Source organism: Nestor notabilis, unplaced genomic scaffold (assembly GCF_000696875.1).
Source record: "Nestor notabilis isolate BGI_N333 unplaced genomic scaffold, ASM69687v1 scaffold7395, whole genome shotgun sequence".
Taxonomy (NCBI): domain Eukaryota; kingdom Metazoa; phylum Chordata; class Aves; order Psittaciformes; family Psittacidae; genus Nestor; species Nestor notabilis.
The window spans coordinates 1-26,926 of record NW_009930552.1 but is presented as its reverse complement, the minus strand read 5'-3'; the positions used below and the strand labels follow the sequence as shown (position 1 = coordinate 26,926).

General features: G+C 44.3%; 2 protein-coding genes across 2 annotated transcripts; one reads left to right on the top strand and one right to left on the bottom strand.

The window, feature by feature from the left end:
* Positions 1-8: 8 nt before the first annotated feature.
* Positions 9-21,470, top strand: LOC104406472 (laminin subunit beta-1-like; the record flags this gene model as incomplete). Its single annotated transcript, XM_010015449.1, has 12 exons — positions 9-23; positions 125-221; positions 10,488-10,857; positions 12,534-12,718; positions 13,940-14,181; positions 16,169-16,372; positions 16,765-16,909; positions 17,629-17,836; positions 18,030-18,171; positions 18,960-19,136; positions 20,390-20,549; positions 21,033-21,470. Coding segments are annotated over 12 exons (2,082 nt in total), but the record flags the coding sequence as incomplete, so codon positions are not given.
* A 2,286-nt stretch (positions 21,471-23,756) lies between these two features.
* On the bottom strand, positions 23,757-26,633 carry LOC104406473 (dihydrolipoyl dehydrogenase, mitochondrial; the record flags this gene model as incomplete). The annotated part of the gene is made up of 5 exons (XM_010015450.1): positions 23,757-24,260; positions 24,366-24,455; positions 25,181-25,318; positions 25,875-26,064; positions 26,463-26,633. Coding segments are annotated over 5 exons (655 nt in total), but the record flags the coding sequence as incomplete, so codon positions are not given.
* Between the last annotated feature and the right edge of the window lie 293 nt (positions 26,634-26,926).

Here is a 26,926-nt window from a genome sequence, read left to right as displayed (position 1 = left end):
CCCTCGGGCCTGCCTGCAACGAGGTGAGGGGAGTGTGGGGCACGCTCTGACCGCTTGGCCTTTGCTGCAGTGCGGGGCCGAGCTGCTGAGGGGTCACGTCTCCTGTTGGCGTTGTCTTTGGCAGTTCTCGGGGCAGTGCCAGTGCATGCCGGGCTTCGGAGGCCGGACCTGCCGGGAGTGCCAGGAGCTCTTCTGGGGCGACCCAGGCGTGGAGTGCAGAGGTGAGTCCAACCCCAGTGCCTGCTCCGCCTGCTCCTCTTGGAGATGACCCTCCAGGTGCTGGGACACTCCTGCTGGGAGCAGCCCCTGTGGTGACCCATGCCAGTGTCCACATGAGCCTTGGAAACGAAGGGGGAAGGCATGGCAGGGTCTGTCCCTGGGGTTCTGGTGTCTCTGGGGATGGGATCAGCAGGAGCCTGGCCTGGCGGTTGCCTAGTTTACTTTATTTCTTGTAAGACCCTTATCTGGGGAGAGACTTTTTAGCAGGGCTTGTTGCGATAGGACGAGAGATGATGGTTTTAAACTAAAAGAGGGGAGATTCAGGCTGGACATAAAGAGAAAATTCTTTACAATGAGGGTGGTAAAATACTGGGACAGGTTGTCCAGGGAGATGGTGGATGAGCCATGGTCCTATTGCAACCTGATCTAGTTGAGGATGTCCCTGCTCATTGCAGGGGGGTTGGATTAGACCTCTGAAGGTCTCTTTCAACCTAAACTATTCTACGATTCTGTTCTGTGATTATTTAGAACAAACATCTCTGTTTAGAGACTGGTTTTTAATCGTTAGGTGGTAATCCTGTAAGGTAAGCTGCTGTGGTAAGAAAACGTATTGCAAGTGTTTGGGTTTGAGAACTGGTCTGGAAACCAGTTTCCTTTGCCTTTGCCTTTCGATTGTACGTAGTGGAAGACCACTGTCTCCTCTTGTGTCTTATCAGGGAGACTGGGTCTGAAGAGGCAAGGCTTTTGGTTTAGTAGGCTTTCCTTATGTTGTGGTTTAACCCCAACCAGCAGCTCAGCCCCACACAGCTTCTGGTTCACAGACGCCGGTGGGATGGTGGAGAGAATCAGAAGGGTAAAAGTGAGAAAACTCATGGGTTGAGGTAAAGGCAGATTAACAGGTAGAGCAAAAGCTGCACAAGCAAAGCAAAAGTACGAATTCATCCACCACTTCCCATGGGCAGGCAGGTGTTCAGCCATCTCCAGGACAGCTGGGCTCTATCACACGGAACAGTTACTTGGGAAGACAAACACCATCACTCCCAATGTCCCCCCTTCCTCCTTCTTCCCCAGCTCTATATGCTGAGCAGTACTCCATATGGTGTGGGGTATCCCTGGGGTCATTTGGGGTCAGCTGTCCCGGCTGTGTCCCCTCCCAGCTCCTTGTGCACCCCCAGCCTGCTCGCTGGTGGGGTGGTGTGAGGAGCAGAAAAGGCCTTGGCTCTGTGTAAGCACTGCTCAGCATTAGCTAAAACACCCTGTGTTATCAGCACTGTCCCCAGCACAAATCCAGACCATAGCCCCATGCTAGCTACTGCAGAGAAAATTAACTCTACCCCAGCCAAAACCAGCATACCTTACATTTCAGATGAAAATAAAGGAGCTAGCAGAGACCATGCTGCGGGTTAGCCATAGCTACGTGCCGCAAAGCAGAGCACCATGAGGTCGCTTGTTTAGAAAACTAGATGCTCTCTGTCCTTTCATTATAAACAAGTCTGTTCATTAGCTGGAAAAGAAACTTCAAACACTGTCCAGACCAGAACAAACTTGTAGCTCTGATCTGTTCAAATAGGAACCTTTGCCAGGAGGGTTTGCAATAGATTAAGGTATTTTTTCCTGCAGGGAGGAATGTGCTTGCTGTGGTCTTTAATAAATCCCTTACAATAGAGATACCTTAGAGGCCATTATCTAACCAGATAGGCAGGTCACAGCTACTTGGTTAATGCAGCAGATGAAAGGAGTGGGGAATTGTCCTGGTTCCTGAGTACATATTGGGTTTCTCGGGGCGAGGCAGCCTTTCGGGGAGGCTGTGTGTGTTCTGGCATGGTGAGGGGCGCTGACCCTGCCGGCTCTGCAGCGGCAATTGTCTCTTGGTATCAGCTGTCTCCATCAGGGTTTATTGATGGAGTCCATCTGCATACCTAATCATCAGGATTCTGCAGCATACCAGCATTTCTGGTCTCTCATGGAGTTTCTGCTGCCTTTTGAGCATGTGAAAACCTGCTTTTTAATGTTTCTGAAAATAAAGAGAGGATATATTCTTCACAGCCTGTTTTTTTACCATGCAAGCTGTACACTTTCCTTCCAACCTGCCACCTCTTCTGCCAGGAGACTCGCTCGGATGGAAATGCAGATTTTCCTTCAGGATTGCATCTGATGCAGCTGGAGAAAGCTGGTGCCACGGGCTGAGCCATGGCAGCCTGTGGCATGATGCTTCAGATGGGCTCCAAGTATGCATTCACTTGTGGAGCACATCCAGCCCTGTGGTGCTGCATGGTGGGGTCAGTGCCTCCTGCCTTGTCTCCCATCCTTCCTCATCAGGGAGAGAAGCAACTGTCTTCTCAGCCCTCATTTGGTCCCAGTGAGTGGAGAGGTGATGTTCAGGCTGGCAGACATTCAGGCAGCTGCTCGCAGTGGTAAGCAGTTTACAGGTGAACTGGAAAACTGTTACAGAGCAATACCCCTGGAAAATAGCTTAAATGTGGCCTTCTGACCAAACTGAAGCTAGAACTGAGATGGGGATTCATCACTTAGAAGTTGGCTCCAGCTGCAGGGGGGACATGGTCTCCTAGCCGTGTCATTCGCTACCTGCCCTTGGCAGCATGCTCATGCCTGGCCCAAGCAGCCAATATGGCCATGTTTTGTGCTGTGTTCAGCAAGAAAATACCAACTGATCTGGATGGGGAATGGCAAGAGCTTTGAACTGTGTTAGTATGGACAGCCTTCACTGTGGGCACCAAGCTGATAAGGAGATGTGGATGTCAGTCCCAATGACTCCAGAGTGTGATTTTCCACTGGCTGGAGCAAGTGGCTTGTGCTCAAGGTTGGAAGTCACAGGGTGAGTCACCCAAGGGGCAGTAATGTGTGATCACAAGAGGTCTTCAGGCAGCTGGCACTAAGAGACATGACTTTCTGTTGAGAAATGGGGACCGTACTGCCCGTGTTGCTGTGACACCTTTTACAAATTTTTAAATTACTAAAACAAAGGTGAGGTCATGTGAACACAAGAGCCTGCAGATAACAGCGATGTGGAGATGTACTAAATGGCTCATCTAGGGCTGCAGCCCACCATGACTTTCCAGGTACTCGGAGCAGCACTGAACTGTAGATATGTTACGGGGGTTGCAGCACGCTCTGCTGGAAACCAGACTCCAGGGCATGCTTCCCTGCCCTCCCATCCTTATCGGTGGCAGTGACCATTGCTGGCTGCTGCCCGTGACGTGTGTTCTAGAAATCGTCGTAAGATCAGAGATGGGGAAGGAGAACCCAGAAGAGGCAGGTTTTTGCATCTGGTCTGGGTACTTTGGCTTGCAGTCTGTGCTCCCTGTGGTGAAGAGAAAGTGTCACCAATGTCTCTTCTCTGTGTGGGTCACTGGGACCACGCTGCTGGAGCAAGCTGAGGTGGGTGCCTGCATTTGGGCAGCATCTCAACCCCGCAGTACTGGGTATGCTCCCACCACACACAGATGTCCATTGGGGATTACACACCACAGTCTGTAGGACTGGGTCGTTGGAGACTGCTTACCCTATACTTTAAAAAAGCACAAGACTTACTCATTTAATTTAGCATAAAGCATGAAACAAGCATAGAGGACTGGGACAAGCACATCTCTCTCAACTTTGTGCAAGGCCCTATGAGGATTATAGTGAGCGGGAGCTATGCTGTGAGCATCACCTGCTCGGGGAGGGGCAGTGCCAGCCCCTTCTGGCTGTTGCTTCAGTTACAAGCTGTATGCAGCTCTGCACGAGCCTGCGTGTGAACGTCTGTGTTTGTGCATAAAAAGCCTCACTAAGGTAGTAATAGGATTTCAAATTTGATGAAACTCTAGTCTCCCGGGCGTTCTACTGGAGCTTTTCCAAAGCCTGGCAACCAGAGTGCAGGACTCAGCATGCTCAGCTCTGCGCCAGCTTCAGCCCACAAATCACATTTCTGGCAGGAGGCTCCAGGCTCCCAGGAAGCCTCTGAGGTACTGTGTGGTTCTACATGCAGCTCAGACCATGCCCTTGCACAGTAGATATCTGAAATTTATGTGTTTCGTATAATATCAAGGAGGTGACAATTTTACCATCATTACTGTTTTAATAAATTGAACGAACAGAACAGCACAGTCAATAATACTGAGATACAGTGTGAGATTGAAAGTTAGGTTGTATTGCTGTATCCCCTTTTTAAGAAGCATACCCATGTCAGTATTTTTCTGTGTAGAACTCGAGTATCAAGCCTTGTTGTGGAAAAAAAAAACACAAAAAACCCCACAAACCTAAAAAAACCCAAACCACCAGAATTTAGTTGAACTAAGATGAAAAAAGTCATCTTTTATCCAATACTCATTGCAGACATTGGCAGAAAGTTGGTTTTCTCAGTTTTCAGTCTTTGTTATGGACCCGGTGCCAAAACATCTGTTCATTGAAAATTACCCCATTGCCATTTAAGAATAGGCTTTGTAATCTTAATTTAACACCTGGGTCTTAAGATAGTCATGTAGGCTGCTTTTATAGATGTTTATGGTGTGGAGAGAAAGATTAGCAGATGTTTCTTTTCTTTCTGTCATTAGTGTCTAAAGGAAGTTGGACAAATTCTACACTAAAGAGAATACTTTGAGTTTCACAATTTCATCATTTCAATTGACCTGTGGTCTTAAAATACTGTAATTATGCCCTTTTGGCAAGGTCTGCTAACATGTTAAACTGCAGCACACTCGAGTAATTCCAGGCTGGAATCTTATCTTAACACTCGTGCTGCAAATCGTAACACTGAGGAGTTATTATTACAGGGTAATTTTAATCAATAGCTGATTATTCTGAAGAAATTTGCTAGCTCTGCAGAACTTTCCACCTTACAAATTGCTGGATGGTTTTGTCATCGTAGTGCCTCACTACCACTGGGAAATGATGCCAGAAAATCATGTTTGAACAAACCCTTTGTTTTCTTTGCTGCGGAGGCGTTGAACATTTGATGCTTTCCATCTCCAATCTCAAGCAGTAAAGAAAGTATTTCTGAAAGAATGACTCCTGTTCTGTGTAGGATGCTGCAGGAAGCTTGCTTGTTCCTAGCGTCCTGCAGGAGGGCGTTAAACACAGACTGATCTTCAAACAGCCCATTCAGTATCCATTTTATCATCTCAGCTGTAGTATCAACTACTTGGATACACATTCATTTAAATGAAGTGATAGGCAAATATGCCACATATAAAATTACAGTTTTTTAAATGGAAGTGAGTTCTAAATACCTAAAATCAGAGGGAAAGGTAGCGGAGCTGTCAGAGTAAGTGAAAGATAAAACGGTTCATAGACACTCATGAGCTTAAAGCAAACCATATGAGCTAGTCATTTACTTCAGAATTTACCCCCTTAGGTTTCTCTAAGAATACATTCAGTAAATGTGTATGAGCGTTACTTTTATCTTCCAGATCAGGAAAAATTACTGAAAGAGAAATGCATCGATCGAGGTGGTATAAAAGTTACCTGTGGGTACTCTGTGTGTATGCACATACCGCATATGCATTTATGAACAGATGCAGCTGCAATCTTTTATACTCATAAGCTGCTAACCAGCACATCCTGACTGAATTTGGCTAGAGAATTTTCCTGTCAAAAATGAGATTTCACTAAAGTCGGAGTATGCTGCAGGAGAATGTCTGATTGAGTTAAACACTTGGTTAAAGAAAGCAATACACCCAGTTCCAAAATGACGTTCCAAACCAGAAACCTATTGTTTAATTTAGTAAATGTTCCCTTGAAAACCCTCAAATGTTTGGCCAGTGATTTCAAAAGACTTCTTTTCCTTCACTGTATTTTCCACGGGAGGAACTGCAGTGTCCTGCTTTGCTTACCCATGACAGATTTGGGCCCTGTCTAACAGTGATCTTCAAAGCAAGCAGCCTCTCTGTGTTAACTGTTTACAGCCCTTCACCTCAGCCTTGCTCCACCCCTCTGTTTGAAAGGAATCAACCATTTGTCTTGAAGGCCATTTCCAGCCCAAACTGGTTAAGGCATCTAAATCTCTTGCAGTAAATTCGTCTCTCTGTTTTTGCAGTGCAAAATGAACCACTTTTCCCAGTTTCTAGTCACGTAAGCATAGGCAAGACATTTAAAGGGAACTTACAAGACTTTGTCTTAACTTATACCACATATACTATGTAAGTGGAGTATAAAGTCATGGCTAGCTGCTGAGTAATACCTAAAACACTTCTGCATCCTTAGATTTGCCTATCTGTGTGTTTCTTGAAAAAATTTGGATTAACCAGGTAGATGCTAAAATTAGCTGTGATACAGCTACTCAGGTGTTACATCAGACTTAGGAGTATGCTGGTTGGAGCCAAAAGTTCCCGAGCCAACTGATACTTTGAAGATTGTGTTTGAGTTAGCCTGTTTGAGTACATCAGAAGCAAAACTACCGTAACAGAGAGCATCATTAGCACTGGACTGCATAGGAGTTGGCTTACGTGGTGACCACAGGAATAGTTGGACATCAGCAAAGGAGGTGTTAGAGAAGCAAGAACTCCACTGTGGGTGGAAGTGGTGCTGAGGTACTCTGGCCAAAACCAGTGCTGGGGATGACTTGCTGGATCATGCTGGCATGGTGTTGACTCTTTTTCTACCAGGTGATAAGATTCAAGGCGTCTCCTGTTTTCACATCCCAGTTTATTGGCAGTGATAATCCAAGGTCACATGAATCTTTCTGGTGGATGTGCACCTACCGTCATAAATGATGGATGGATGTGTTACTCTTCTTGTGCTTGCCTTTTCCAGCCTGTGCCAGCTAGGAGGTCCTCCTTTCCTTTCACATGCATCCTGACACTGTCACTGTGCTTCTGTCCCTTTCGGACAAAGTTGCTGGTGTTGTCACTTCAGGACAAGGTTGTGCCCTGAAATCTCGCAGAGACTGAGGCCAGCAGGTTCATGGTGGGCAGGTGTTGTAGGAGGCAAAGAGGTGAAACCTGTGCACTGAGCTATTTGACCGGTGGCCCACGGTGTTCAAGGAGCTCCTCACTAAGGAGGAGCTTATATTTTCTTGGCCTGGGCTTGTTTTCCTCCTCTTGAGAACTGGCTGCAGCTCAAGTCAGTGGAGGGTTTGATCCCCACTATGCTGTAAAGGGAAGATGGTCTCTGCAGTGGCCTTGGACATGCTCCTTGCTAGGATGTAAAGTAGCCTGGTGGTGTGGCCAGGGCCCAGGAAATGGGACTTGACCACTAGAGGTGTGGCAGATGTTGGAGGTCCTGTTCCACATGACCTTGGAGGGCAGTTTCTGTGGGTTTCTGGCTTAATTTCATTATCAGTGCGGTGTCCAGAAATTCAGTCTCAGCTTCTGATAAAAGTACTCAGAGACTGATGCTGGCAAGGAACAGAGATGGTTTCAATCATCTCTGGTAGAAGATCACATATAACCAAACACTGGCATGCATGTGTCATTTGTGAGATGACAGGTTTGCTCACGGGTTGTGAGCTGTAAGAGGGGCAGTGGTGCTTTGGTGAGAATTAAAAAATGCTCCAGTCAGTGCCACAACAAGGAATTGTCTAAGGGCTGCAGCTAGAGAGACTGTACCACCAACCTAGGGAAATGCCTCCCAGATTTGTGAAATGGAAAGAAAATAAAAATAATTAATTAATAATAAAAATAAATTAAAGATAGAGATGAAATTGTCTTGTTCTAGCTTTTAGTTTGAAAGTTGGAGTGACTCTGCATGGTTGATGTCTTGGGAAGAGCATGAGGAAAAAAAGAGCAAGTGTGAAACTAGCACTTTTGAAGGCTATTTTATATGCTGGGTTTATATGTTGGGTTCGCGCTACTGAGGTAATGCAGAGCCAGCATTGCCTGCTTCTGGGCTTATCAGAGAATCCTAAAATGGAGAAATAACCCACATTCTAGCTGCCTTGTACAATTTTCTCATGGGTCCCACAAAGCTCATTTGGAAGGTTTGTAGAATTCTAGAAATGTGATGATTCTTCCAACTGTTGTGCTGCATTTAGAATAAATGACTTCTTTCCTCTTTATCATCTCCCAACAGGCAGCTGTGGAGTTTGGGTTTTCACTTTGCACATGAGTTAGTACTTAAATTCTCCTCTCCCCTTCCCCAGTATTTCCTGGCTTCAGAGATTTTGGAGTCCACATTACAATGTAAATGCTACTAAAGCCATGTCATCTGCCTTTCCTGAACACACAGGTATTCAGGAGTAGAATTACCAACATGTTGGGGTGGGTTTTTTTCCCTTTAAGCTCTTTAAATCCTCAAGTAAATATAGCGATCTGATTTGCCAGCAGCAAGAATTCATGTAACTTGATCAGATCTCTGGATCTTTGAGAAAAACCACATGCCGTTTAGCCTCTTTCTGTGCAGAGGAATTTGGACAATTCATCATTATACTGAGGGCCTTATTATTTGACAGAAAGGTTAACTGACCTTCAAACAGGAACTCAACAGTTTGCCTGCAGGGAACATATTCCATGGTGAGTTGACTACTTAAGCACTTTCGATGTAAAGTAAAAACAATCTCTTGTGTCAGAGTATAATTCAAAGAACAAAGGACCATTTTGCTCAATTGTGCAGGCAGCAGAAGTTATTTTTGTCTCTTGCCTATCATATTCACATTGTACAAGAAAGTCGTTCTGTTGAGGGGCGATTTGTTCTGCTGAGGCTCTTTGTGTGATGTTTGAACTGAAGACCACCACTGTGTTCTGGCATTGAAGCAAACAATGTATGATCTTGAAAACGGCTTTGTGATTTACCCTTTTTTCAAGGGGGCATGTGCTTGGGGTGTGTGAATTGATTTATGAACCTTTTTGAGCCATTAACCTCCTTCAAGGATGCCTGGTAAATGGATGTGTAAGTAAAATAAAAGCTTTTACCAGGTATCATAGTCCTCTCCCTGTTGAAGGAACATGTGCATGACCTGCTTTGGGTGTGCTCTGCCATGATTGTAGACAGATAACCTGGCTATTTTCAAGGCCTCTCTTTTTGTTCCTTGCTCCCATCCCTTTATTAAAAGCTTTGCATGTTGGTAATTTCCCCTGGTGCTGCTGCCTGCGGAATTAAGGAGGAGGAGAGGTCAAGTGTAGCCCCACTGCATTCAAACACTTCTGATAGCATTATTGTGTGCTAAGTGTGTCTGTGCTTTTAGAACTGACTGTGCATCAGTAAGTTAAGTAAGGAACTTATCTTCATGAGGGGTTAGTGCTAAAGAAGTGCGTATTTATCTTAAAAGCTTGTTAAAAAAGGATGGTGCCCAAACCCTATCACTCCGACTAGTCAGGGTCTTACCTGCCTAGCCTATCTAAAGATAGGTAGGTGTTCACAGTTACAGAAATAAAGTAAGAATGAATGTCCATTTCAGGAAGGTGTGAATAGTAACTCATATCTGTTTCATCGTCTTCATTCCCACTTGAGAGTGACAGTGTGTAGGCTCTTGGTCATTATCATCTTCTCCCTCAGACAGGTCTGCCCACGGCCACATTCTTTGTTGCATTCTACTTTTCACTGCCTGATTTTTTTTCTCATTTTCTGTGTACCCAAAACATCAGCCCAGTGCCAGGCTCCTTGATGCACATCCTGAGCCAGGCCCTGTACCTCTGCACAGAAGATCTCTCAAGGGCTGTTGCTCCATAAATCTGTCATGTTTTTCTTCTCATGTTTGTCTTTGAAGCAGCCTCAACTTTTAGCACCCACAGTGTCTTGTAGTAGGGAGCTTCACTTCTTAACTGAGTGCTGTATAATCAGCTATCTTCTTTTATTGAGCTGTTTGTGGGAGATGCAGGAGAAGATGGTTGGGTTTTGATCTGCTGGACTTCAGCTGACCTCTACTCCTGTGCTGGAGGAGACTGTTAATGGTTGTTCCATGTTCACTTTTCCCATTTCATTAATGTTTTGCTCTTTAAACCCTCTGCTACGTGTCTGTCATTTCTTTTTCTGTCTGGAAAGCCTTGCTCTATTTACTCTTCACTGTAGGTGTGAAACTGATACTGATACAGTTACTATCCAATTGATAGCCAAACACTGCAAGAAGTGTCCATCCATGCTCCATATTGTGCCTGTTTCTGAGCTGTGCAAATCCTGGTCTCCCGTAGAGTTCCTTCCCTCTCTCTCTCCCCTTTCACGCTTAGTCCTGGTTCCTGTCTATATAAGCAGACACACCCATAATTAGCTTTTTATAAGTCAAACACAGACCACTTCTAAACTCATTTCTCTGTTGTAATCAATTTTATTTTCTCCCTGCCACTGCCACTGTCACTTCCCCCACCACAGCCTTCACACGTGCCTTTTTCTCCTTCCAGCGTGTGATTGCAACCCTCGTGGCATCCAAACCCCGCAGTGTGACCGTGCCACCGGGCAATGCATCTGCAACGAAGGGGTGGAAGGGCCACGCTGTGACAAGTGCTCCCGGGGCTACTCAGGCTTCTTCCCTGACTGCGTGCCGTGCCACCAGTGCTTCGCTCTCTGGGACGTGATCATCAGCGAGCTGTCTAATAGGACCCAGCAGTTCCTGGACAGGGCTAATGCCCTCAAAATCACTGGAGTCACTGGCCCATACCAGCAGACGCTCAACACCCTGGAGGAGAAGCTCAGTGAAATTAAAACCATCATTGCTCAAAATCCAGCTGCCGAGCCCCTGAAAAACATTGGGAATCTCTTTGAGGAAGCAGAGTAAGTACAGTCGCAATTACGTGGATAAGCCTGGTGTGGGAAGGAGTAGGAATGAGTGCCAGTGAGCTGGAGTTTTCTTGAGTGACTGGTGTCCCTGTGCTGGGCTGAGGACACCCAGCTCTGCTCCTCCAGCTGTGGCTCCTAGTGCTGGTGGAGCACCTTTGCCATGCTCAGTGCCAGCAGTGAGCACCCGTCCCACGAGCAGAAACCTGGCCAGGAAGGTAGGAGCAGTGCAGCTGTCATGCTTTGAGCAGGGGTTGTCCCGCTCTGCTGTGCACCAGGCAGCTAATTACCACTGAGGCACTCATGCTTGCCTTGCACTCCCCTGGGGCAAAGGACAAACACTGCTATTATGTGAGAGAATGAAGAGGGGAGAGATTAAATTCCTGGATTTCCGAGTGTAGCTGATGAGTTGGAAACTTGGTCTCCTTTTGCACTCTGAGTATGTGTGTGTGGGAAGCACCAGCTTTATAACAAGGATTGTTTCCATTTTTCTCAGGATAGAAGCCTTGTATTTTATTCTAGGGCAATCCATACAAAAGGTGCTAGTTAGTGCTTTTGGAGATGGGGCAGTTTAACATCAAGTAGGATTACAGCTGCTTTCTAGTCCTGTGTGCAGTCACTCAAACTTGCTTGTGCATTGTAAAAGGGACTGCACAAAGCAAAGGGGTGAGGATTAAAGCACGAATGTCTCAATTAGGGATAGCTTGTGCCCTGTAGCTTCCTCTCCAGCTGGAGAGCTGGGGGTTGCTGCTGCATTTGGGCTCTGTATGTGCTGAGGGAGGTCAGAGCAGCTGAGAAGCTGCTTTTCCTTAATGTACCTATATATATGTACCTGTTCTTGCACCTCTCTAGCTGTATAGAAGTAGTACTGGGCTTTAGAGGACTCTTGGAAAACAGCAGGCTTTTGGGCTAAGAGAGCTGTCAATTGATCATAGAGCTTAAAAACTTCCTGATTCTTCCAGAATGAGGAGACACTGGGTTTGATGGGATCACCGTAGATGGGAGTAGCTTCCTACATCCATTTGTGTTCTGCAGCAGCACTGATGTGTAACATACACTTGCTTTTCCTTTTAGGGTTATCTCACAAGCTAAGCCTGCTCTGTGGCTCACTGAGGCCATGCCGGAGGCAGGAGGTTTTCCTTCATAGCCCTAGAGAAACGGCTGGAGAGGAGGGATCTTTATAGATGAGTTAAAAGAATCCATTGTGTTACAACTAAGACTCCCCCCCTCCAGCTTCCTCAAGTTCTGATCTGTCCCATGAGATCGTAGTAATCAAAACTGCATTTGTAGCTGTGTGGGATGGGAAGAAAATTATGTATGGATCATAGTAGTCAACCCTGACCTATGCAGTTGCCACGATACAAGAGCATTACAGCAGTCCTCTGGAATCTGCCTTCAGTTAATCTTACACAAAGCATCTGTTTTCTGAGCAGTTTGGTGCTTGCAGTTTATAAACTTGCTGTAGATTAAAAAGTAGTTTTGTATCATAAAGGAAACAAAACAGTATTCTAGGTAGGCACATTGTTACAAATCACAGCTCTACCAAGGGAGTACAGGTCCCGCTGTGGGAGAAGCTCTGCATGGCTCTAACCACTGCTCTTCAGTGACGTGAAACACTGAGGCTTACAACCCTTCCATCTCCCACTGTTGAGTCCTGTGCCTCTGTTTTACAGAAAGCTGACAGCAGATGTTACAGTTAAGATCGCTGACATAGAAGAAAACCTGTCAGCCTTAGCAGTGAAGAGCAACAGCACAGACACTGACCTGAGTGCACTGGAAACAGATGCCAAAAGCCTAGACCATGTTGTGAAAGAACTTGCAGAACAGCTAGAGTTCATCAAAATCTCTGATATTCGGGGTAAGTGTCACAGGGAGGGGGAAAAAGCAGTGGGGTTGCCAAAGATGTGATTAGTGCATGGTTTTAAATACCAGGTTAATCTTCTAACTTGTAGTAAAGCACAGTTCCTAGGAGCTTCTTTCTGTGCATTAGCAGAGTTGCTGATGCAGCAGTAATTTTGTTTCGCCTCCTCGCCCCCTCTTTCTTCCTCTGCACATTGCAAATAGGCTCGAATTACTGGGGTACAGAATTGTCTTAAAGCCTCTTCATTAATACATTTTAGATGAGACACAAAAGCAGAGTGCAACAGATTGCAAGATACACCAGAACAACTCCCTTGCTCTCTGTCCTCTGTTAAATTGCTGTTTCTGGTTGAAACCAGCAAACCTGGGTCTTTGTGACTAAGAGCACAGCATAAGGGCCTGGTTCTTCTGAGCCACCCAAGCCTTGCATGCCCATTGGCACACTGAAATGTGCCAAGAATCAAAATTTGCTGGAGAAAGAGGAATGTCACCAAATTCCTTGGAATTTTGAAAGCTGACTTCATTGCAGCTTGACACAAAGGATTATATTTTCTTTAAATTCCTGCTTTGCAGGAAGTCCGAGATTGTGAAATTCCACGTTAACTGGAAACAGAAAGGGAAGTAGGATGTAGAACAGGGGAGTACCTGCTTGTGGCATTCTGTGGAGGAAAGCTGCCCAAGGTGCAGATTGTGGCCACCCCCATGGGATCCCTCACACCCGCTCAAGGCATCTCCAAGCATTATCCAGAACTAACAGGCCCATAAATCAGCATCTTTCATCAAGCAGTTGGTTTTTTTTTTGGGAAAGCTCTGACCAGTTTCCAAACAGTGACTCCATAAGCCAGACATCCCAGGGCAAGCAGTAACAACTAATGGGATAACTGAATCCTTAGAAAACAGACTGCTGCCCTATAAACCTAAAAGGCTGGATCTCCTTTTGCCCTCAGGGTAAGCAGAATTCAGTCACTAGAGTCAGAGAAAAGCTTAACCTCAAAAGTCAGCAAATGCTGCCAACCAGGAAAGAAAATGAACTCCTTTTTTCTTCTGCCACAGCAGGCTAACTGCTGTCACCCTGCAATAGCACTGAGCGCAGCTGCAAAGGCTGGTGTTTCAGTTACCTTGATACTCATATCGCTAACCCTGATGTCATCTGCCAACCACCGTAAGTTACTGTGGGTTATTTAACAGATTTCTGAGCAGCCCCATTTGATTTCTGCAGGAGCCTTGGACAGTATCACCAAGTATTTCCAGATGTCCCTGGAGGCAGAGGAGAGGGTCAATGCCTCCACTGTTCACCCCAATAGCGCCGTGGAGCTGTCAGCGCGGACGCGGCAGGAAGTGGAAGACTTAATCAATGAGAAGGAGGCCCAGTTCAAGGCTAAACAAGAGGAGCAGTCGCGCCTGCTGGATGAGCTTGCAGGCAAGCTGCAGAGCCTGGATCTCTCTGAAGTGGCTGAGAAGGTACATGGCTGAGAATTGCTGGTATAAAGCCTCTAGCAGAAATAAAGTTGGGTTTGTGAAGAAGTGATGGGCAGGGAGGAAGCGTTAAGGGCTTGAGAGGGTGAGATGCACAGTTTGTTCACGAGAAACACATGTTTCTTGGGTGACAGGGTATTTTGTGGGCTAGAACAGGGGTGTTTAATTGGTGGGCTCTGAGACCTACTGGCTTTCAGGCATCAGCCCTTCGTGCTGGTCTTCCTCCTACCCTTCTGCCCCAAAATAATACCCATCTTTACATCAGTAAGTCTGCTGGACTGAGAGCCATCCCTTCAAGCCTCTCCTCAGTCCATGTGCTTGCTTTCTTAGGCTCCTCTCTCCCTTTTTGCAGCTCTACAGGCTAGACACTATGCCTGTGCAGCACTCGGGCAGTGCCACTGCTCACACCAACTGACTGCCTTCCTCAGCATCGCCAGGCTCCCATCCTTGTGCTTGAGACAAAGCAGAACTTAGAGGGAGCTGGAGTCAAAAGGGCATTTTCTCTGTTGAAGCTGCCTGCTCATCTGTAAACATGATCAAGGGTGGCTTTTTCTTGGGAGAGGCTGGGTGTTCCCTCAGCTTTGCTTTGAAGTCAGCCAGCTGCATTGAGAGAACAATCCCTGGTGAAGGCAGGCGGCAGGGGACTGCTCATTAACTCCCCTGGGCCTGCCAGGCCTGTGTTAGAGGGTGAGTTCTTCACAGGCTGAATTGTCCCCTGTCCTTTATTACTACTGTCATCCCTCTGACTCCCTCAGCTCTCCTTTTCTCTGGAGGGTTAAAAGAAAAGACATCTTTTTGTTTAGCTTTCCTGCCCCTACATTCCTGCCTGACTGTTCTGGAGGACTGAAAATCTTGGGTAGATGTTTATCAGGGCCATAAACACTGAGTTGCTCAAGGTGTAATCCCAGGACAACAAAAAAAAAGGAATGGGTTTTGCTTTCTAGCTCCTGCTGGGTTGCATGCCAAACAGGTAAGAGGGACTCATTTACACTTCAAGGGAGACAGCTGCAGCTAACTTGGCACAGCCCCTAGGTTTTCCCAGAGAGGTTTTTTGGCTGCAAAGTATGTGTCTATCATTTGGCAAAGGGGGAATGAGGGGGAAGAACCTCACAAGCATGGGAAATCTTCCAATTTTCTCTCTGGCTAAGCCACCTCCTGGGTGATTTCATTGCCAAACAATTGAGCCAGGAGTGGATAATTCTCAGTACAGTGTTGGTGACTGAAATAGTTTGGGGTTTGGTTTTTTTTTTTTAAACAAAAAAAAGGATCTACCCTGAAATTTTCTGTGGGAACACATCCTTGACAGTAATTCAGAATTGGAAGGTGTTCTGGAAAGATGAAATCAAAGCAAACATTTGGTGGAAGGGAATGGGACAACTCTTTAAGGGAGATGGAAAAAAAGTTTCCTGTTCAGCTTGGAGCATTTTAGCTTCTATTTTGCTTCTAGGGCATTAGAGCAAAGGAAAATACACTACTTTGCACCAAACTCTTTGTTCCTTATAAAATAGCTTCTTGGGATGGCCAGTTTTTCTTTCAACAGTCATGAAGACTGATTTCAAACAAAAGGCATACATACTGTAGTAGCTTCCACCTTGAAACCAAACCTTAAAGGTAACTTTCCAGTGAAATACGATGTACAGGACAAATAGATGATGAAGGCAGAGCAAGGCTTCCCTCATAAACCTCCAGCTACTTCAGCGTCAGAGAGCTGCCTATTTGTAACTGAGTTAAAGCAGGAAGGTGCTGGGGTGAGGGGTGGGGGGGCATAGAAGAAAGATTAAAGCCATGCTGGTATGGACCTGCTGCAGGAGCTCTACCTCAGCTTCTTTCCTTGCGGTACTGGGCATGCTGCCGCAAGGGGCAGAAACAGCATCGTGTTTGTGTCATGGTAGGGCACTGTCCTACTCCTTCCCCCCTTGCTGCTCAGCCATGGAAATAAAGCTGTGACCACTTCCCTTGTCTGTCCCTGCAGACGTGTGGCACTCCTCTGGGAGCCTCTTGTGCTGAATCAGAGTGTGGCGGTTTAAGCTGTCGGACAGCTGAAGGCAAGAAGAAGTGCGGAGGACCTGGCTGCGACGGGCTGGTGACTGTAGCTCACAACGCCTGGCAGAAAGCCATGGACTTTGACAGAGACATCCTCAGTGCATTAGCAGAAGTTGAGCAACTCTCCAGAATGGTAATATGCCAAATCAATTGTTAGATACTGAACAAAACCACCATCTTCGCTCATAACACAAGTTTAGACACTAATTGACAAAGTATGTGCCTGGCTTACTTCAGAATACTTCTTTTCAGTTGCGCAACTTCATCTTGCTTGTAAAGATCCTCAGCAAGGGAGCTTGCTCAAGTGAAGCCCCATGGATAACTCTAAGCATTAACCTGAGTTGTTTAAAGTAGCATTGGTGGTATGGCTCGTGGCCAGCTTTTAAGTGTGTTCTGGAAGTTTTATGAGAAAAAGCATTTCTCATTAATTAGTGTTACCTCTGCCTCCAGCTGATTTTTTGTTTTAAAACAGACCTTAAAGCATAAGCAAACATGCAATCAAGCCTTCTATTTTTCTCTTTTCAGGTCTCTGAGGCGAAACAGAGAGCTGATGAAGCAAAACAGAACGCACAAGCAGTTTTGCTCAAAACCAATGCTACAAAAGAACAAGTGGACAGAAGCAATGAAGATCTGAGAAATCTTATTAAACAGATTAGAGACTTCCTTATGCGTAAAAACCTTACATTTAAATTAATTCTGGGTTTATGAGAACTATCTTTAGCTCTGAATCATCCTCTAAGGGGTAACACAATAGTTGTGTCTCCTCCTGCACTTCAGCCAGCCTTAGCGTGTGTGATGAAATCTGGAAACAAGAGAAAAACCAAGACAATAGGAAAGTGAGAGCAAACTGTGACATGTTCTTTTGCTCGTTTCAGCTGAGGCTGTTGTACTGCTGCAGTTTGCCAAGTGTGTTCATAAGTTCTGGCTAGAAAGACAAATACTATTAAAGGGCAGGAAAGTCAGGAACTGGGAGTTTATCTCTCTGTAAGAAAGCAGGTAAAGGTTAAATGAGGGCCTTGTTCGCTCACAAGCAGCGGCATGGCAGACCCATTCCTCCCTGTTTACACAAGGCTGAGTATACTGTTAGCATGAATACATTTATGTGCAGCTGTTGGCTTCCTTTCCTGAGGGCTTACATCTCCCCCCAGCCCCAGCATGGTGTAGCTAATCACTGAGATCTTGAAATGGCTTCCAAGAGAGCTTATGCCAGCTGGGCCTCTCCTGAGGGGGAAGTTTCACCCTAAGGAAGCAATTTTAACACCTTGATTTTTTCCATAAGTCTGGGGGAAAAAGTTTTCCGTCCTAAGGGAGCAGCTGGGCAAGAATTTGAATGCTGAGACCTGACAGAGGGAAGCTTTTACATCTTTGTCGTTTGTGTCCATCTGCTAGAGGACAGCGCTGACCTGGATAGCATCGAGGCAGTGGCTAATGAAGTGCTGAACATGGAGATGCCAAGCACACCCCAGCAGCTGCGAGCCCTGACAGAAGATATTCGTGAGCGTGTAGAAAGCCTTTCTGATGTTGAGGTCATTCTGCAGCAGAGTGCTGGAGACATTGCCAGAGCAGAAGTGCTACTGGAGGAAGCTAAAAAAGCAAGGTATGCCACCCTGCTCACCAAGAGCTTGAACCAGACTTTGATTTCATTGTATCAGAAAACTCAGAGTTCAGCTTTCCCTGATGTGGATTCTCATTCCTTCACTAAGGGACAACAATGGCCTTTTGCAGTGTATGCCTAGTTCTTTTTCCAGTTCCAAAGCATTTTCAGCATTAACATAGTTTTTGCCCCACAGCAATGGCGCAACAGATGTTAAAGTCACTGCAGACATGGTGAAAGCAGCACTGGAAGAAGCTGAAAAAGCTCAAAATGCAGCTGAAAAAGCCATCAAACAAGCTGACGAAGATATTAAAGGAACTCAAGACCTGCTGACCTCAGTGAGTTCTTTACAACTATTTAAGATACAGAAACAATATCAAGTTTGCTACTTAGAAACTGATGTAAGCCTGTCTAGGGAAGGCTCTTAGGTACTGCAGATCAAAGACTGCACTTAAAATGAATCTAAACCATTCCTGCCTTCACATGAGCTTTTGGTGCCAGGGGACCATTTGCTCTTAAGAAAGAAGAAAACAAACCACAGACCAAAAACAAACGAAAAGGCTTTTCTGCACCAGTGACATTAAACAAGCAGGACCGTAGCCCTCTAACAGAGGTGGGCCAGGATCCCTGGGAAGTCCTACCTGTCAACCACACCAGTAGTGTATTGTGTAGCCACTCTATCAGTGTCACCTACCACTGCAGCATGAGACTAAAACAAATGCTGGATTCAAGTGGTGATTGCTGTAGTCTTGTCAGATAACGTATTTTCAGACTTCATCTCAAAGCCCTCATGAGGCCATAGTGCCTGCACCCATGAAGCTTGGCCAGCTTGAAAGACACCCAGCTTCACAAGTCCATTGTTACATGATGGAGGGTCAAACATCTGAAGTTTTGCCTGTGGAATAGGCAACTCTTGCATGTGTAATGCAGCCCCATGTGTACTCTCTTTTCAAACTGTGAGCTCTTCCACCCTAACTGCAATTGGCCATTTGCAGCAAAACTGAATCACTGGTTTATGTATCAGATCTATGGACACAAACTAATTAGCTGATCAGGGCTTGTCTAGAAAATTTAGTATATGTTCAGCATCTTTTGGAAGTGTAACTCTCATCCTTTTTTCTGTTAGATTGCATCTGAAAATGCAGCATCTGAAGAAACACTGAACAATGCTACCTTACGTCTGTTTGAGCTGGAGAGGAGTGTTGAAGACCTTAAGCAAAAGGCTGTTACAAATTCAAAGAATGTGGACAATATAGAAGAAAAAATAGTTACTGCAAAACAAAATGCTGAAGAGGTTAAACAGGTGAGAGGCTAAGGGAAAGCCAACAAAACTCTCGCCTGACTGGATAAAGGGACATTAGTGAATCCATAGGATCCATTTCATTTATTGCTCAAGTACATGGTGGGGGGGAGGAGGCACTTAACAAACTTGCCAAAGGTAGCTGCTTTGTACTTACTTTGGTACCAGATACAGAGAGGAAAAAAGCACTCGGAAGTTTTGAGGTTCTAAAGTAGCTGCAGGAAACCTGCTGTGCTGCCAGCCTTTCTCAGCTTTACTATCTGCCACAGGAGAACTGCTCATTTTTTTCCCCTTGTAGAGAGTATTTATGGTTCTATGACAATGATAGATTCAGGACAATCCGGAATTTGGCATATACAGAATGAAGCAACAAAGAAAAATTATTAGCTCGCTAGAAAACCAGAGTAATTTCTGAATACTAGAGATGCACAGTTTGCTGTGTGAGCACACGGCACTGCTCACAATGTCAGCACACAGCACTGCTCACAATGTCAGCTACATACCTTAGTAATAGCAAAAGCATGCTCATTAACAAAACAATTGACAGATGTGCCACAGGAAGTCTCATTGCTCCCATCTGTTGTCTCTAGTTAGCCCGCCGGTCTCCAGAGAGACATCTGCCAGGAGAGATGTATTATCCACCCAATCAATTATTTTCAAACACTAAGTAGCATTTCAGGTGGCTGTCCAGTAAACACAAGAGACTTCCCGCACTGCTGCAGCTTGTTAACTTGCTTCTTGGTTGAATTCGTTTATAGAAGTCATAGGGCTTCTTAATCTTAACCTCACAAAGCACAGCTGAGATACTGACATCATGACTTCTCCAGCACCTTCACCTACACAAACTGGGCAGCTGTTCTCATTACTGAAAGGGTAACAAGGGTATTTATTCCTCCCCAAATGCAAGCATTCCACCAGAAGCAGTGCCAGTTCCTTACCACATGCAGCTTTCCAGCTCTACTAGGGGCCCTGTCTTCTATTAGTTATGGAACTGAATCCCATAAACCCTTGCCAAGTGTCAGTATTAAAGCCATAAAACGGCCACATGTCTGCAAAAGGGCAACTGATGAATCTTCACCCTAACTCTTAGAAGTCTTGAATATTAAGTACGAAATATCCCAGCACTGTTTCTGCATTTAACTGAGCTAATTTTGCAGTGTCCTCACTTCCGCATTAGTAAGGTTAGAGGAAATGCAAACGCCACCTGTATTGTCTTTTGAACGAGCTCCATCTTGTGCTTGAATCTGGAACAACAGGTCCTCGACACCGAGCTGAACGACAAGTATAAAACAGTGGAAGATCTCATTGCCAAGAAGACAGAAGAGTCGGCTGACGCTAGGAGGAAAGCCACCATGCTGCAAGATGAAGCTAAAGCCTTGTTGGCTCAAGCAAACAGCAAGCTCCAGCTGCTCAAAGGTAAGGCTGTTCCAAGGGGCAAGTGGTCATCTTAGAATGTGAAGCAATTTAATGCTGTTACACCAGCTGTTCATGAGCGGGGCAGGGGGAAATGGCAGCTGCCAGGGAAGGAGCGTTTCCTTGGTTTTGCCAGGCCAGGAACAAAAGTCTTCCCCTCAGTTGCTCCTGCTCTGTGGAGCGGTTAATAGTCTTAACCATAACATTTCACTGTTCTGCAAAAGCCACCACAGATCAAAGAATGACAGTTGTTTTCAACATGAACCGAAGTATGCTTTTGGATTTCCACTTAATGGACAATTACTTCCTTGTTGCTTTACGTCGCAATGTTAAGGAAACAAAAGGTGCCATTCCAGCCTTTGCTGGAATGAAGATGCTCTTCTGCAATAAAAATGAATTTGAATAGTGACTTAACCATAATGATTTGCATTTCACTGTATTAAAACACAGCTAATTAAGCTGGTTTTCCCCTTCCCTTTCTGACAGACTTGGAACATACATATGAGAACAATCAAAGAGTTCTGGAAGACAAAGCCAAGCAGTTGGTGGAGCTGGAGGAGACAGTCCGCTCCCTCTTACAGACAATCAGCCAGAAGGTTGCTGTTTACAGCACTTGCTTGTAAATGGGAGCAGGAAATGCTTGTGTTCGGGACGGGGTTTACAGGTATTACACTCGTTCTTTTTGACATGAGACAGACCTGATAAAGTGAAGAGGTTTTATATTGACTTTGAAGTCACAGAACCAAAGACAAGTAATTTTGCAATGTTGAAAATAAACAGTACTTTTGTATCATTGTATGTACCTAGTATGAATCATTAAGTTCCTTCCTATTTTCAGTAGCTGAAATGGTACCTCAGTTAATCTTTTAGCAAGTCTTGTTTTTAAACTTAGAGATCTAATAAAATCTTGGCTCCAACTACGTACTTCTAAATAAGGGCTCCAGTTACTATGAAATGTGGATGGTCACTCAACAAAATTAAAAGTGAACGAAGAAACACCATCCTTGTGTGGTTAGCTGGCATTTATGCCATGATACTCAAAAAGGATTATTTACCTTCTGCATGATACCCGTTTAGGTTTGACATTAGTTTCATGTCACTTGCTATGTGGGGACAGGGCAGCACTGAAGATGTCATTTACACTTCAAGCACCAAATTTAAGTCATAAACCAAGCTTGGACAACCAAGCCTGTCTGGAAGAGGGACTACAGAAGTTCACAGGGTGGTGATATGAATCAGTGAAGGAGCTGCACACAGATGCGTGTGCACTTAACAAAACACAAGTAAGACTTTTTTTCAAAGCACAAGTGTAACATGCAGTTCATCATACTTCATCTCAGTTATGGGTAGAGCAGTGCACCTTCAGACAATTCAGTACTGCACAGATTAGCATCCAGAACTGCAATGTGCATTTACACATCCAGAGTGCTAACTCCGAGCTGAGGAACACCTCTGTGTATATATACTCTGACCTTACCTAACCTTGGCTAATGTCAGTGAAAGTCAGCCAGGACAACTATGGCACAATATATCACTACCTAAGCAAAGTGAAGGGCAGTATGTTTAAATAAGTAATTGCCCCCAAGCTCCATAGTTTACATGGGAATTCGTTACCACTGTACCAGCATCAGACACCATTTCAGTGCCAATATACGGAGCAGCTGTTAAAAAACACAATTTGCAAACTTGCAGCATTCAGATTTTACTGCCACCACTCAGATCACTGACAGGTGGCTCAGTAACTCACCTTACTTCTACCTTTACAAACACTCTTTGTACATTCACTAGAACAGGAATGACAGCGAGAGAAGTAACAATAGAGGAACAAACGAGGCCTTGAACTTTATTTTCAAGTGTCTGGGAAATTACAGTCTCCAGTATAATTTTAGTCTCTCTGACTTTCCAAATTTCATTTAACATGAACAAAATGAGAGAACTTGTAACTTGATGAACCTCAAGGCTGAGCTGCAGTAAGACTGCCCCAAGTATTGAGGGGGGTAGAGGGAGCAGACACAAAACTGTTCCAAGGCTTCCAGGAAGAACACAAGATCAATGCTTCATAGCATTTACCTGCAGCAGCTAGAAGTGATTCTGAACTGCCAGTATCTATTGGACTAATCAAGTTGTTTCTTCCCTATTACCTCATCTTTGCTTTTCCCGTCAGCAACTTCCTACTAACACCTGAAAGCAGAACCACATTAGTTCACTTAACCCAGCATATCCATGAATCAGATTATCTCATATCCTGGTGACGAGCTGTCATGGTTTAACCCCATCTCCATTTAAAACAGAAGTTAATAGAAACCCAAATGAAGAAGAGCAGCACTGATGCTTGTTGATTTAACTGGTATCTTAATAAAGCAGTACATTGGCCTGTATTTCCGTGACTCAGTTTGGATAATGGATTGAGTAAGCTCTAAAGGCAAGATACAACCTTGACTACACAGAACCAAGTAGCTCTTGCAACATTTTCTGCATGTACTTTTCTCATTCCATTGGCACAATGTAACAGGACACACACAGTCCCAGGTATTAAGGTTTTCTTCAAGACAGATAAGCCTAGCAAAAAAGAAGGTGGAGTCCCTGAAAACAAAACTTCCATCAGCTACTGGAATCGGGCACATTCCATATACACGTTAAGGATCTCCCAAGGATGCCATTTGTGAGTTTCTTCATGTATTAGACGCTAAAAGGAGTAATGGGGCTAATAAGCAAACAAGACCACCCTAAAGCCATGTTAAATATTTATTGAGCTCTCTCTCTCGTTACAGAAGAGACAGAGAGCACAAAATAGAAAACAAGAAGAAATTATGTCTTAATTCTGTGGAGAGCTGACACTGCAGCCCTTACGTGTGGAAGGTGCAGAATAACCCTCATTCCATAGCACTTAACTGCAAGTGCTACTTCACTACCCAGTTTTAGTGTCTCAAGTTTAAGAGAGTCGGACCAAGAAGCTTTAAAACAAAAAACGATTAAGTGCAGTAAGATCAATTCTTCAATCTTTCATTTCTCCATCAGCATTCAATTTTACCTCGATGAGTTTTCAATATGAAAACATGACGTGTGGAGAATCACACACACACAGAGCAATTTTCTCTTTAAAAAGTCAACATAGTTTTAATTGATCTATACAAGCCCCTCTTCTCCCAACATCCTAACACTACTAGGTCATATACAAGTACCAAAACTTGTCTTAAGAAGTAGGTTAAATACTAAAGTTAATCCTTCCAGAAGGGAACACATTTTTGTGCGGAAGTGACAGTGGCATTTTAAGTGCCAGCATTCAACTGGTTTAGTCTATCACTACTTCAAATAAGAAAACACCAGGTACGTTGTGCACTCATCCAGAGTTTTGGCCAGCACACCTGATAATCCCATGCAGCAGCAAAATGTTTGGTTTTGAAAGAAAGAAGAGTTCTGTCAGGCTGTTTTTCTGTAACATTCATCATGTAAATAAACATGTAATTTTAAGTATTTAATTTACAGAGACTGGATAATTCCACTTGTTCCAAACTCTACTTGTTTAAATATCTGAATGAAGAGATTAACTTAATTCAGTCCTAAAATCCTCCGACTCAGCCTTCCGTAAGGGCCCACAGTCCATGTCCAGAGATGCACTATACACATATAAAGATCAGCTCTTTCATTTTAGAAGTTGATTGCTTTGCCGAATGATGCTGCTAGGTTTGCTTCCCTGAAGGCTTCTGACACTGTCTGTAGAAAGCAAACACAAAAAGGGGTAAGTCATTAATAGTTAAATGTAGCTATAGCACATCTGTCCAACAGTGGTGTTCAACAGTCCATTTAGGAAAAACTTACTGGATGGGCATGGCAAACTCTGGCTACATCTTCACACGATGCTCCATATTCCATAGCAAGGGCAGCTTCATTAACCATTTCACCAGCACCCTGTAAATTTAATGGTATTTTTAATGAGCACATATCTCTCTGCAGTTGTCTGGGTTCTCCTGAATGAGCAACAGCTTGTAAATAAGCATCTTTGGCTAAAAAACAGGAGGAAAGTTGTATAATAAGCAGAACAGAGAGAGACTAGGGTCTAACTACTGATACTTTTCCCAAATAGAATTACCTGATTTCTCATCTTTACAAAGAACTTTTTAATCAAAGTTGCAAAGTTACTGACCCCACATTTGGTGACTGCAGTGTAAGATTACCAGCTCTGCTGAAGTCTGAAGTTCAGAGAGAGGAAAGAAAGAAACCACCAATTAAAAAGCCAGTCTCATGTCTGTTCAGCTCCCTCAACTTTCAGAACCTGAGTCTACAATTTCTGCTCTTCTCTCAAGTATGTGGCACTATTCATACAAAAAAAACTCAAAAAACCCACTAAATACACCCCACCACCACCAAGAAAAATAATACAACCCAAAACTGGTCAGAGAAACCAATTAACCCTACCAATTCTAGGGGAAAAAGTAAGTGCTGGGTCTAACACCGCAGTAACAGAAAAGCGGGAAGGTAGGTGGGCAGGGCTGCAGAAGAAGAGCGAAAATACAACTGACTGGTCATTCTTTCTGCAAGCACCACTTCTCACTTGACAACTTCTCTGCAACTGTGTAACACTAAATAGCAGACCCTTACAAGGCCAAGACAGCAGAATAATTTACAATACTTACTGCGCCTAAAATGTGAGCACCCAGCATCCTGTCTGTTGATTTATGACTAAGGATCTTCACCATTCCATCTGTGTCAGCATTTGTCTTTGCTCTGCTGTTTGCAGCAAATGGAAATTTCCCAACTTTGTATTCTACACCCTAAAGAACAATGGAACCATAAAGACAATTTGGTAAGTACAAGAACAGAAGCAATACAAAAGTAAGAGACACACTGGAAAGAAATTCTTCACTTATGAGGCATTTGAACTGGTTGCTCAGAAAATCTGTGGCTGTCCCATCCCTGGCAGCGTTCAAGGCCAGGCTGGACAGGGCTTGGAGCAACCTGCTCTAGTGGAAGGTAGGGAGGGATTGAATCTGGATGATCTTTAAGGTCCCTTCCAACCCAAACCATTCTCTGATTCTATAGGACAACACACAGAGCAATGCATAAGAACCACCACCAAAGGGTTAAGGGGGTATTAAAAAAAGATTAATTAGCAAATGAACAATATTAACTTCCTGGAATAGAAGTCATTAAAGACAATGGTGATCCTTGGGACAGTGGCACACCAGAGGGAATCATTCAGTCATAGACCCTAAGCAATAAATTCAGATGCAGAAATTCTCCTGGAAAAAGTAGCCAGATAAACTACTAGACAATGAACCCATGCCCAAGGGTGGAAAAGGTTTTGTCTGAGAAGAAAACAAACAGTACCTCTTCTTTCAGCTGTTCTTCTGATTTGCCAACCCAGGCCACCTCAGGGTGAGTGTATATCACAGAGGGTACGCAGTTGTAGTCAATGTGAACTGCTCCTCCAGCCATCCCTTCTACACAAAGAATGCCTTCATCCTCAGCTTTGTGGGCCAGCATAGGTCCAGCAACTACATCACCAATAGCATAGATGCTATCAGACCAATGAAACAGAATAAGACACTGTTTAAAAACATCCTAGCACACCTAGGCTACCTTATATAAGAACAGTCAGTTTGAAACATGTTACTGAAAACTGATCAAAACACATTAAAATCCTGAATTTCACGAGAAATGCAAAGTATAAAAAAGGCAATTTCCACAGAATGACCACACTTCAAGTACCAGAGACATGAAATATATGCAGTGACTTTGAAATGACAAAGCTTCCAAGGTTGACTAAAATCTTTTGTTCCTGAAATAAACAGAAATCTTGAGTTTTCCTTTCACAAAATAAAGATACATTCTGCAATTAAAACCAAACAAAAAAGTGCTTTAGTAGGTTGAGCTTTTAAAAATAGTAGAAAATATTTAGTATTTAGTCTTACTTACTTTGGAATTTTGGTTTGGAATCTGTTATTGACTGGGATTTTCCCCCTCTTATCAAGTTCAATTCCTAGATCCTCAAGACCTAGATTTTTTGTAAAAGGACGTCTCCCGATGCAGACTAGGAGCACATCACAGGTTATCACTTCTGCCTTGCCACCAGCAGCAGCTTCAAGACTGCAAAAAACCAAGCAGCAAAAATGCTCAGCTGCAGACTTTCAGTATTGTATTTCCCCAATTAGTAACTAGCTGGCTCTGTCATCGAAACATTTGGGTTCCGCCTGCCCCATGCTTCTTCCTTGCAAGAAGTTGAGGAGTACAAGAGGGAGGAAGGGACAGTAACAACTTGTTAACAACTCTGATACAGAAATTCAGGCCCTATTTCCACTAGCAAGTAGCATGACCTGATAGGATCAAATCTGTACAGCAAAACTGGTGCCGAGTACTTGACATCCAAAATATATATATAT